This window comes from Thunnus albacares, chromosome 2 (genome assembly GCF_914725855.1).
Source record: "Thunnus albacares chromosome 2, fThuAlb1.1, whole genome shotgun sequence".
NCBI classification, from domain to species: Eukaryota; Metazoa; Chordata; class Actinopteri; order Scombriformes; family Scombridae; genus Thunnus; species Thunnus albacares.
Genome location: NC_058107.1, coordinates 13486653 through 13499706, shown reverse-complemented (window position 1 = coordinate 13499706; position 13054 = coordinate 13486653). Strand labels below are relative to the sequence as shown.

The 13054-nt window shown below is 46.1% G+C and overlaps 1 protein-coding gene across 1 annotated transcript in view; it reads right to left on the bottom strand.

Annotated features, from left to right (window-relative positions):
• hmcn2 (hemicentin 2) overlaps positions 1-12069 on the bottom strand; it is a 47711-nt gene extending 35642 nt beyond the window's left edge. Inside the window, exons 1-7 of the mRNA XM_044366568.1 lie at positions 11416-12069; positions 9620-9690; positions 9041-9199; positions 8327-8449; positions 438-609; positions 209-315; positions 4-124 (exon numbers count right to left, since the gene is read on the bottom strand). Of these exons, the coding sequence (XP_044222503.1) occupies positions 4-124; positions 209-315; positions 438-609; positions 8327-8449; positions 9041-9199; positions 9620-9690; positions 11416-11674 (1012 nt within the window). The 5' untranslated portion in view covers positions 11675-12069. The remainder of the gene's footprint in view (positions 1-3; positions 125-208; positions 316-437; positions 610-8326; positions 8450-9040; positions 9200-9619; positions 9691-11415) is intronic.
• Between the last annotated feature and the right edge of the window lie 985 nt (positions 12070-13054).

Genomic DNA, 13054 nt, shown 5'->3' with positions numbered 1-13054 from the left:
CACCTTTTATTGGCCTCTCCCTGGTGTGGTTGAACTCTGAAACAGGTACACTTGAAAAGCCAGCCCGGAAGTCTAGATTGCTGACTCCTGTGACCCTCAGAGTATGGCGTCCACTGCAGCTCACCTTTAGGAAGGAAGCAAAAGCATGAGCCCACTGCCATAAAATAGTGAGAAAGCTATAATTATGAATTATTCACCAGAGCAGTACCTTCAGTTTCCAGGCTCCAGGTCTGGGAAACTTCAGGTTGACAACACGAGCAGAGTTGGGAATGTTCAACAGCTCTTTAAGGCCCTGATCCACACCAACTACACGACCTAAAAGAAGTAAATGAGGGAGTAACTTTTTAATGTGAAATACATGTCATCCCCTGTGTGGGGGACTAATAGTATTGTTAGGTAATATGGAAGAAAGAAAACAGAATTAATGTGTTGTCTACCGAGGGGATCGCTGAGCTCGATTTGTGGTGCCGGTCCACTGAGCGACACGGTGACCTCTCGGAGGCTGGGGTCAAAGGGCACTTCCCATTGGTTTTCCTGGGCACTGTCATGGTTGGACGACAGCAGGTGGACCTTTAGGGCCTGAACTGTCTCTTCTACCCACTTTAAAACCTAGCAGGAGCAGACAAAACGCCATCAATGAACTGTAACGGAGCGACATCTCACACTACGGGAGACACATTCGCTGGTAGATGAGGCTGGAAACCATCAAACTGTCAGAGATCCCCTCTTAACTTAGAAAGACAGGACGAGGACAGGAAGGACGTGACTGTGACCTTTCTCCAAAAGCACCCCCCCCCCCCCTTTCCCAAGCAGCGAGCTGGTCTTTATCTTTGGACTATTCTTTCATTGCAAAAGTATTCCTCAGAGGGATTTTGCCTAAACAAAGGAAAAGTGAAACAGCTCAACTGTCAAACTGATAACATGCAGTTTTCTGCACTCTCAAGCATGTATTCCCAGAAGAGTGTCTCTCACAGTGGAAGTCTGTCATGCAGCAGTCTCCCTCCTGCAACACAGCTTTCATGAATCATAAGACTTCCTCAGAATAGAAAGCAGTGGTGGATGTGGGGGGATGTGCCTTTGTTTCAGAAATACACTTTAATTGTATATTACACAGTATCAACCTGACTCATGTGCGGGATCAGTAATGGACAGAGATACTGTTTCTCACTTTTCTGTTGAACTGTTTAAGCTTAAGAGGCCAGATGAAGAGGCTCACTTCTTAAATGAGACATTCCACCACTCAGAGCAAAGATTACCCAAAGTCTGAAATAATAGTAGACAGTTTGATTATATTTAATGGCAAAAACAGTCATCACTTAGACTATAATATCCCTTGGTGGCTCTCCAGAGATATATCTGATGATATAGAATTTCAGTTTAGACAGGTGCTTGACCCTTTGGTTATAATCATTATCATGTTATTGACTAAGAATACAGTTTTCCTTTTGTTTTCACTAAAATGAAAACAGAAGCAGCAAAACCCACTGACATTTCACAGAGTCTCGTTTCAGTGGCCACAATGGACCAAATGTCTTCCATCTTCCAAATGCTTAACAAGCAACTGCTGTCTACTATTTGTTTTGACCTCAGAGAGGCATTATGGCTGAGCTGCTTGTGTAATGAAAAAAACTGAAAAACTGTAGTTATCTGCATGTCAGTCCAGTTCTATGAGTATGTCCATAGCCCTCTAACAGGCTTCACTATTGGTTTGCCCTGTGAGGCTCTACCCTGACACCTGAGAAAGATCTTTGCACTCACTGCCCAATCGAGGGTTACCAACCATACAGCACCCTCCCCCTATAAAGCGCAGCACACTCGCTGTTCATCTCCCTTTGGAATTCAGCAACAACAACTGGGACCAGCTGGGCTTGTAGTTAGAGGGCTACACACATACTCATTGAACTGGAGTTACTTTCAGGCAACTACTATTTCTATGTTATACGTGCTCAGCCCTCTAACAGGATTCACTATTGGTTAAAACCTAAGGCAAAGGCAATTAGGGATGAGATGTATTCCAAGCTGGGCCCTAACCGACACTAGTCCAAACCCAGTCATAACCAAGAAACAGCAGCAGCCCAGCAGTCAAGCACCACCTGCCTGAGGGTCTCGCACCGGACTACAGAAAGCCAGCAACAACCTGGACGCTTGCCAAGACACCTCAGTCTGCTCCAAACAAGGTCCCCCCCAGACAGTGCAACAAGCACTGAATGAGACACCAAACAGACACCCCTGAACAGCACTGTAGAGGACCCAGTACCTCTGGTGGAGTGTGCCCTCGGACCCCCTGGTGGAGGGCAACCCACTGCCTCATAACTTCAGTGGATCACATCACAGATTCAGTGAGCGAGCCATTGCACAGACAAAGGGGCCCCCTGAGCCTGACCCCTGTGGCAAAAGAACAACCCATCAGACTTCCTGAAAATCACCTTATGTTCCACATAACAGCAGAGTGCGTAGACAGGGCACAGGGTGTGAAGACACTCCTCCTCCTCATCAGTGTGAGGAGGGGGGAAAAAAGCCCTCAGGTGATTGACCCTCAACCTGAACAAGGAGGTGATGACCTTGGGCCATAAGGACAGATATGGATGCAGTTCCACCAACCCCCTATCACCACTGATCACTCGTAGAGGCCACCGCGGCTGGGAGACCCAAGCCACTCAGTCTCACCCTCCCTCTCATCCTCCAGACCATGAGGTGTTGTCCCAGAATTGGATGCGAGAGGATCCACAGACCAACACCGCTATTCTAACCAGGTCTGGGAACCTGGATGGACACCACCATGATGTGCTTCCCACTCAGCTATGAGACGAAGAGGTGCAACACCTTCTGGATTGCTGTGAGCTCCAACAGGTTGATGTGGCAGGGGGAGCTCTACCACATGCCTCCCACACTAGTCTGGCCGAGGGTCCTGCCCCAACTGGCCAGGGAGGTGTCCGTGAAGACCTAGACATAATGAGGATGCATCCCAGCCACAACCCTCGAAGAGGTGGCTGGGTGAGTCCCAGAACACCATGTCTCTCCATGCCAATGCGAGGATACGGAGCTTGCACTGCTTTTTTCTGGTTTGTGTGCAGTTGGAGCTGTGCAAACCAGCGTTGGCGATTTCTCATGTGGAGCAGCCCCAGGCACACCACCGGGTGGGCTGCTGACATCATCCTGAGGAGGGACATGACGCTTCCCACCGGCACCAAGGCTGCGGACCTCACACATCAGGTCAGCCTCTGACAGTTGTGCAGTCATAGCGTGGGAGTCGAAGTGCAACCCGAGGTAGGGCATCTGCTGGCTCAGGCTGCAGGGCACCCTTGCTGGGGTTGATGGTGAAGCCCAGCTGCGTAATATGCTGGATGAACAGCTGTATGAGCTTCCACCTCCTGCCTGGATATGGCGAGAATCAGCCAGTCGTCTATTTAGGTCAAGATTCTCACGCCCCTCTCCCTGAGCGGGGCCAGCGCCATCTTCACACATTTAGAGAATGTGCACGGGGCCAGAGAGTATCCGAATGGGAGGTGGCAGTATTGGAAGATCTGTCCTCCCACCATGAAGTGCAGGTACTTCCTGTGGCACGGCAGAATGGGGACATGGAAGTAGGTGTTGGTACGTGGTCATCTGGCTCGATGCATTTCAGAAGCTGTCTGACCATCAGCATGCAAAATGGTCTCTGTGTTATGTGGCCATTCAGGACGCACCAGTATTGGTCTCATGTCCCCCGATTTCTTGGGCACCAAGAAATACGGGGAGAAGAAGCTTGTGCGTGCCTCTAAGTGGAGAACTGCAGATATGCAGCTATTTCCTCCTCCAAGGCTGCCCTCTTGGTGGGGAGGGAGAGCGAGGTCTGAAGTATGCCACTGAATGGAGGGTGTTGGTGGCAGAATGGCAGTGTGTAGCCCCACCGCAGAGTTCTGTCCAGCCAGGTGAAGAGAGGGCCGCAGAGCTGCACCCACACCAGGTGACAGTCTGTGAGTGGCAGAGCAATGGGTTTGGCGGGGAGAACTAGAACAGGCCTGCCCATCCTGACTCTCCTGCCCCAGGATGGAGTGGGTCCCCTGCAGAAAGTGCTGAAAGGCAGCCAAGGTTAACAGTGATGCTGCCGCATCCCTCACTTCATCCCCGATGAGCTGTATGATGGTGGAGAAAACTTCTTTTTGGGGCTAGGTTAAGCCCTCACCTCTCACTTAGGCCTACCGCACACACTCGGTGAAGAGAAAACACTCATCTTCACTAGCTGTGGGCTATTTTGCCTGGAAAGTTGCTCTGCTGCCATCATGTTTTGGCCACCATCTTCCTTCAGAGCCACAAAACTAGTTGGGATAGCCTGTAGTCCGCTCCCACCTCTGATGTCACATGTAAACACAGAAGTGGCCAGGCCATCATGGCAGTGTTGTTATGGATGCCACGACTTTTCTTGGCAAGACACACCCTGCATAGCATTCAAGCACTAGGATTGGCCAGGTGTCCATGCTCGTGCCGCTAACCTGCTATTGCCTACCTGTATGCCTAACTGTACAGTCTCTATGCTTGACTCAAACTGTTAAATAATGGTCCTTCAGAATTAAAGAGTTAATAGCTGGGAAAAGAGTTAATAGCAGACTAGCAGCGTGAGCATGGACGCCTGGCCAATCCTAGTGCTTGAATGCTACGCAGGGCATGTCTTGCCAAGAAAAGCAATGGGATCCATAATAACTTATCATGGCTGTAATTATCAGTGGGTTTGGGAGGGAACAGCTGTTCATCCTGGGGCTGCTTCACTAGGGCGACCTGAGGGGGAACCAGAGGGTGGGAGCTACATTCCCACAACAAAGTGAAGCTGTAATGGTGGCAGCTACCAGTGCTAACAGTGGGTTCTGGAGGTGTTAGCGGCTCAACCTTGAGCCACTTACTCACCCACCACCGTGGGTCAGGACAGCGTGATTAGCGGTAAATGCTGTATGAGCAGCGCCGCTCATGAGGAATGGTGGCAATTAGCTAGCCAATGAGACATGAATAGCCAATTAGCTGCTAACACAGGGTGTGGGAGCCCTGCTCATGATGTGGAGGCTGAGGAAGAGTGAGCGTCACGTAGCGTCTTCCCTTTATTCACCTCACCTGTGGAGGAAAAGGGAACATCCCGTCTGGTCCAGGTGGGACGCCTCTGATGTCTATCAGTGCTAGACATCAGTGTCTGAGACAACCTGTGTGTCAGAGTGTGTAGTGCTAGAATAATTTCTCTTTAGAGCTATGTAATGAGTGGAGAAATGCCCTTTATTGTAAAATGGTTGCTGCCTCTGGCTGGAGGCAGCAGTACGGACAGGTCTGACACCCCCGCCGTGGCCAGGTTCGCAATGGGAGGTGGGAATGGCTGGGCAGACCCAGGATGGCTTGCACTGGCGATGGACCTGATGCTGGACCTCTCCCCATGGTGATGTCTCCAGCCGGTCAATCATAGTCTGGATGTCCGGGCAGAGCAAGAGTCAACCTCAGCCTGATGTCACTAACCCAGGCAGCAGAAACAGGATTGGTGCACATCTGCCGGGAGCATAGCAGAGGCACATGAGACGCAGGGTTAGCTAGTAGACATGACTTCTTCTGCAACACCAGATGGTGAAACACGTTCATAGGTGATGATCCGTTCTCAAGGTGGCTGAGTGAAAAAGGGAGATGAGCAGCGAATGCGCTGGCGGTTTATAGGGTGAGGGTGCTGCATGGTTGCTACCCCCCGATTGGGTGGTGAGTGCAAAGAGCTTTCTCGGGTGCCAAGGTGGAGCCTCATAGGGTAAACCAATGGTAAAGCCCATTAGAAGGAAGAGCATGTACAAACATAGAGCATTTCTTCAGCGGGCTCTTAGAGACATCGGCAACATGTTTTAAGACATTTACAAAAATGGGCAAAGACTAAAACAAGGAAAGCCTTTGATAATTTAATTATCAGGCCTCCACTTTTTGTCTTTTGGGTCCGCTGGGTGCTGACAGCAGCTGGTTCCTCTTGCCATTTTACAACTGGAAACAGCTGTAATGTCTGCCACATGTGCAGCCATCACCAGCAGAGCAGGAAACTGCTAAGAAGTGACCTATATCTGCCCCAGGATAGTGTCTATTGCTTATGCAAGAGAGCAGAGAGGAGTGGGCATTATTCTGGCTTCAGACCTCAGATAAAAGGAAGTGGAGCACAGAGATGGGATGACTGCTGCTGTCCAGAAAATAGTGGGTCTTGGGGAGCATGCTGAGCTCTGCAGCCACTCCCTGTCTCAGCCACAGGGAATGCAGAGGATCTAAAGTCCTGTGAAACATCATCCGGCGTGTCTCAGTTGAACGGGCTTACAGGGCTGTTACAGGAAGGACCCCCCTCTGCTATTCATAGACGCGTGACAGATGGGCCAAAGAAGAAGGGTTAGCTAAGGCCTGGGGCGATACTGTATTGCTCTCACTTTGCCAGGTACATTACCTGCTTCCTTTTAGACGACCTGAGCAGCAAAAGAAATAGGTGCTTGTGCTGTGGTTTAAGCAGAACAGCATGACTCCAGACCTCCCAGTGGGCAGGGGTCAGCTTAGTCCTTACCCAGGTTTAAACACCACAACCGCCAACATTTGCAGGAAGATGTCCCACTACAAATCAAGGTTATTAGAGCGAATCAGTCCCAGATGGACCCCCTACTCCTTCTCAGTGGGAGTTTTGACACACCTGCTGAGTCCACCTGTATTTGAGAGAAGCAGTTTTACCATAGATGGAGCCTTTGTTTAGCACACTGAGGAAGACGACTAAAGATAAATGTTACCTTGGTTTTATTTTATGTCTAACAACTGTTACCAGCCCACTACTGCATCCATCTAATGAGAAAACCACAAGGACAATTTTATAAATGACTCTTCAAGGACCTTAAGTGTATGAACAGAATGCTGAGTGAAAACACACAACAACTGGCCAGATCCTGTGCAGAAAAAACTACATCTTAATTACATGATTCTTTAAAGCCCGGAAAGCTGACATCACAGCAGACATTATCTGGAGGCTAAAGCTTCACAGCCCTCATTTTTGATCAGTGCTCCAGGCTACTGATGACTAAGGATGGCATCATCGCCATGAAGAGCACAGATCATGGTCCAAGTTCGACAGAACATTAGTAGGGTTCTCTTGTAAACGGTCTTGTTAGCAGATCCTCTCGTCGATTGTAACCAGTCAAATTTAAAGTGTGTAAAGAATGTGATACGTAGAGCTGACAATGAGCTGTTGTGTGAGGAGTTGGAGCCAACTCCACTGGGCAGCTGTGTTGGAAGGAGGGAAGCCATGACAGATCATATCCTGGGATTAGAGAGTAAAATAAGCAGTCTGTTTTCCCTCCACTCCCCTCCCCACCCCTCCTCGCCGGAGACCACAAAAAGACCCTGTATATTTGATTTGGCTGCACTTTATTAAACTGCTATTAAGAGGGAATATTTTGGTTAGATTTGTAGTACTTCTGAGGTTTTTAAGGATTAAAGGATTTGCATTAATTTGGTAAAAGCATGCCATCCAAGAGCTATAATCACATAGGTCTAAAAAGGACTGACATACATTCAATGTGGATCCAAGAAAAAGTAGTCCTGAGTATGCAGATGTTTACATGTAACAGTACACTAAGAACATGTCAAGATACTACAGGCTAGTTTAGCAAAAGCCATCTGGGGTTGAATGTGAGGGCTAGAGTAAATTTAGTCTCCTATTCCTTTATACTACTGCAACACAAAAATGACATTCAAACACTCCTTAAACAGCTGGCAGGATTATTGAGTGATAATGAACTGAGCTGCCCCACACACAGGCATTGTATGTTTAGCTACATGCAAGCATGACTTGACAGGAAACAGACCTACACACACACAAACACATTAGAGTTCAGAGGTTCAGTGGGCCACCAGTGCACAGAGCTGCTGGCTCCAGCTCCACGCTGCCCAGCCATCTCCTGTGTTGACATGCAGGATACCAGTGTCTCTTCCAGAGGAAACTCTGGCTTCTTTTACGTCTGCCTGGGAAGTGAGTCCCGCTGTCTTTGGCTTCTTAGACAGGGCTTGTGTTACATGCTGCTTCCGATATAAAAGAGTCACTCATCCGTATCATATGACCAGGAAGTTTAATATCAGCTTTGGAATCATTTGACTGCACTGAATGAAATTGCTATTATTACATCAATGAGTCAAACATGGTTTGTTGTTTTTTTGCTCCTGCTTATCTTGAGATATGACTCTTTTCATATTTATATAAACCACTAAATTCTACTTAAGGAAATAATTTATTGTGGATATAAGGGTTTGAGGAAAGTAACAGTCACTGCAGTGATCTCATTTAAATTGCAATGTCCTACTGTCATTCTCTCACCTCATTAACCTGCTGCTTGTCCAGGTGAAAGATTTGCCCAGAGGAGGTGGCAGCGATCTCCTCATAGGCTCTGTAGCCAGGCTGAGAGCGGTCCCCACAGTCTCCAGTCAACACAAATACCACCTGAGAACGAAGAGGGCAGGAAAGTTAAGAGGATTAATAGTGTTCAGTGTTTGCTTTCTACAGACTCCCTTTCAGTTGGCTCCAAAGTGACGCTAATGCTCATTGTCACGTAGAGCCTGAGACTGAGCAACTTTGAAGAAACTTTCCCCCAGTTCAGCTGAGCACTGGGGAACTTCATTGGAATGTAGATTTTTCACAGCATGCCATTGTATTTCTTTTGTTACATCATGTGATGAGATAAATGAGAAACACTGCAGACCTATTGTGACTTGTAATTAAAAGTTGGCTGAACAACTTCTTTAAGCAACGCCTACAGTATTCAGTAGTAATATCAACTGTCAAAGGCATTTCAAGGAATGATCAATTCCAAAAGTTTTTATAAATCTAAATAGATTGTATGTTTTTATACGTTATGTATCATATGATCATATAGGCAATGGATGACACTGATATTTGACATTTAGTAAAAGGCCAACATGAGATATACTATAAAGTATATACAGTATAATATCAGTCAGTATATACAGTATACAGTATATGAGTCTAGCCGTGATCTGTGACATCCACACATCCCAGTTTTTGGGACTTCACCTGTGATTGGCGAAGCTGTATCAGCTGGAGAACATCTCTTTTGAGGCGGTAGTCTTTGGCCCTGGCATCGGTAAAGACATAGATGAAGGATCCAGGCAGAGAAACCTCCAAGGCTTTCTTTATGGCTCCTATACTCATCTCAGGGCAGTCGCCCCCACCCTGGGTGACAGAATCACACATGTGCCTCATCAGATACTGCTGGAAGAAATCAACTCTAAACGTCATTCAGACTTATTTTATACTTGAATAACTGTTATGGTTCAGCTTTTGGGATTGAGTTTCCATTTAGGGCAAACATTACATATAAATATTTAAAACATGGTACTCATTAAAGCAACACTATGTAATTTTTGAAAGAAGCAATACAACAATATATCTTTTAAATATGAAAAAAACACACCATTGCCTCCCCTCTAATTGTACTACTGTTACACAATGTTATAGCATTTACCATTATCAAATAAAGTCCCTTGTGACCTTGTCTGTTAAAAGTTACATAGTTAATAGTCTGGATTAGTGTGGAACAAAACAGTGGTCCCAGTTCTATAGAATAATTCATTCATATGTTCTGTTTCCCACCTGGACAAACAGTTCTTGCAGATCCTGCTGGAACTTTTTGGGGTCAGTGGTGACGGACACAGGGCCAATATCTGCAAGGTTGGAAATGTATATCATCAAAGATGCCAAACAGAAACTAAAGTGAACAAAATTGAATTAGCTAACCTGAACATTTCTGGTTGCTATACAGAGGTGTACACCTAAGAATATTACTCACATCCTAATAAGGGCTTAGGTCTAACTTCAAACAAAACAAAACAAATAAATCAGAACAAAGGATTTAGCTGTCCCCCCTCAGGGAGTCCAGAATCTGTGAAGAGAAAAGTCATCTACAGTATCAAAATTCCTAACAAGCAACAGCCTAATCTATGAGGACCACAGTGATGCCCTGCAGTTGTTGTGTTAGACATGAATATCAATCACACACGCCATAAAACAATAGAGGTTAGATTCACGTACTGACAAAATTACAGTGTACAGGTTTTGTTTTACACAAATCCTTGAAATTTTGCCAAAGTTTGGATGATGGCAGAATAATCATTTTCTGCAGCTGTAGTCAGCATGTTCTACTCGGCAACTTCCTCTGCTCTCAAGCCGCAGCAGACCCCAGCATGATGGATAAGAGTCTGTCAGAGCTTGGCACTTACTTGGACGCCTTCTGGGGCCAATCGATGGAACAGTAAACATTGTACAAAAGACAGAGAACACACTGTTTTTGCTAGAAAACATTGCTGGCCATAAAACAAGCTTTTCATTATAGTTATTATAGAGAAGACGCGCATCAGGTAGGGTGGAGCCTTGTGACTTATGTGTCTGTTTGTTATTCAGACTGTCAAATACCATTTCAAAGTATCTTTGTGAGACTAATGACACAGACCTTGCAGACATGTGTCAAGCTGATGACATTTCTAACTCATTCTCAATCTATTTTCCAACAGAGAACAGCTTTCAAGTCCTCGTCTCATGAGTGCCTGTAAAACACTGACAGCCCTGTCACGCCTCTTTGTCAGCCACCACAGCTTCTTTGCAATCTTGGAAGTTTACAAGGTCCCCAAGGGCAGGGCACATTAAACACAGACAAAATGTGTGGTGTTAGTGAAGCCCACCATCCCCCCTGGCTGGCTAAACTGGGGGCTGTGAGGGTTTTCCGGAGGGTAGGATGGAGGAGAGGGAGGGGTGGGGAGGGTGAGTGGGGTAGGGTGGGGTGGGGGGGTGATTGGGGTAATTACACACAAGCAGACAGCATATGCTTCTCATCAGTGCTCAAACACCCTCCCCCATTAGAGCACTCTTATTTTCAAGCTCCAGTTTTCCCATATAGGAGGGCAGATGCAGGGGGCGAGGAGCCTTACCTGTCCCCCTACCTCCTCACTTTGAAAGTTCATACAGTGCGTCTGTCTGCTTGAGTAGTCTTCTATCAGTTAGAGTTCTTGTGCTGCTCCATAAACCTCTTTAAGAAGCAGCTATGGGCTACAACATGTATAACAAGATGTGACATTTGCTGCAACTTGTTTCAGTGATCTTTTCAAGTTAAATAGTGTAAATGACAGCCACAGGGAACACTATCATATCAGGGGCAATGTAACCCACAATGTTGTCATGTGAAGTTTGTGATAATGCAAAAAAACAGAAGCCTGTAGGATGCTGTGTTGCACAGGCATGGTCACATAGTGGTAATTTTGGCTGATTTGTTAAATATCCATTAAATATTAATTATGTGCATTAATTGGCAAATAACATTCAACATGTAAGACTAACAGAGTAACAAAAATGTGTCTGATTGTTTCAAGAACATAGTTTGTTTGATCAAAAAGTACCTGGGTCATGAAACGGCACCAGAACAAAGTTTTTGATGGGTCTTGTCCTCCGGTTGAGGGTCTTCTCCAGGATCCGTGAGGCGCCCTCTATCACCTGTTTCAGATCGTCGTACATGGAGCCGGTAACATCGAACACAAAGGCCAGGGTCGAGGCGCTGTCACCGGATCCATCATCCTCCTCAACACGGGGGACTGCCAAGAGCCTGTGCGCGCTGATACAGAGCGCCAAAACTAGGCACTTTAATAAGACACCGTTCATTTTTTTTTTTAAATTTACTGCATCTGTCTGCTGGAATGAGGCGAATCAAATAAAAGAGAAAACTTGAAATTTAAGTTTTAAAAAGTTTTGATTTCAGAGCAACTCAAACAAGTCTGGGATTGTTTCCAAACGGCAAGAGAGAAATCTGGAACAATACGCCTCAACTGGAACACATCAAAATCCAGTGTAAAATACTTCCACAGCAGTACATCCGTGCGTAAAGTTTGGAGGAACGTGTGGACTGGCTCTGTGTTGGAGAGCCCCTGGAGAGCTGGTGCTCTGACGCTTCAAACGGGGGCGGAGATGGGTATTAAAAGGTTCCCGAGACCCAACCTGATTTTTTTTTGTGTGTGTGTGTGTGCGTGTGAGAGAGTGTGTAACTCGACCCCACTGTGATTTCCAAGCTTTAACCCTATCCAACTTTCCCCTCCGATTCGATTTTCTCCGTAATCGCGGTGGGCCCCTAGAGACGCGGTTTTTAACAGCTTTACGCACATTACCAACAGAGTCTGGAGCCTGTATTTTGGACATGGCCAGAACATTGTCTCAGCAACAGCCTCGTTTTTATAAATAGCCATCGTTTATATTCAGCTGACACCAATCTAATTTTATACATAGCCCACCCTGAGAAATATCCCCTTGCCATATGAATGGGAGGAATAGCTTTACATGCCACACAGAAATGTCCTCTTTTACTTTATTGCTGATCTAGATAGAAACACTGTGTGTAATTTATCATTAAACATTATTCATATGCACTTGTCTGGCCATGATAAATCAAATCTAGTCCAGAGAGATCAGACCTCCCGAAAGAAGGCAGCCGTGATCTTCTGAATGTAAATAATTCAGTGTCTTCTTCCAAAGGTTTTAGAGGCCCAGAATAATTCTCTGACAAGAACCACTTATCTTTTACTGCACTTAGTTTCTACATTTGAAAACATCTAAGAATAAATAAATCAAGGATGTACCCAAAAGACAGAACAGTCTCCGGGCAAAGCTCTGGCCTTTCTGACCTCCTCCGCTTGATATTACTTGTTCTTGATGAGAAGAAAACAGAGAGCAGGTCTGAGCAGGCCCGGCGAACAGACAGACCCAGCCGCTTCCACACAAAAGCCACCGAGCCTCATTAACCCACCCATCAATGCCTAGACATCACCATTTTATGCAGTTCATTGTACATTATACATCCATACAGTGCAAGCTTACACCACAGAGCAAGTTGGCAAGTAAGATTCTGTGTTTTAAAACATAACAGGCACTAAAGCTCAACATAACAGTGCTTCTTCATAGTGGGGTATCTCAGTGCAATACTGGATTGATAATGTAGTAAATTTGACATACAATGCAAGAGGATGTGTGCAGTCTTGGATTATTTTCTTG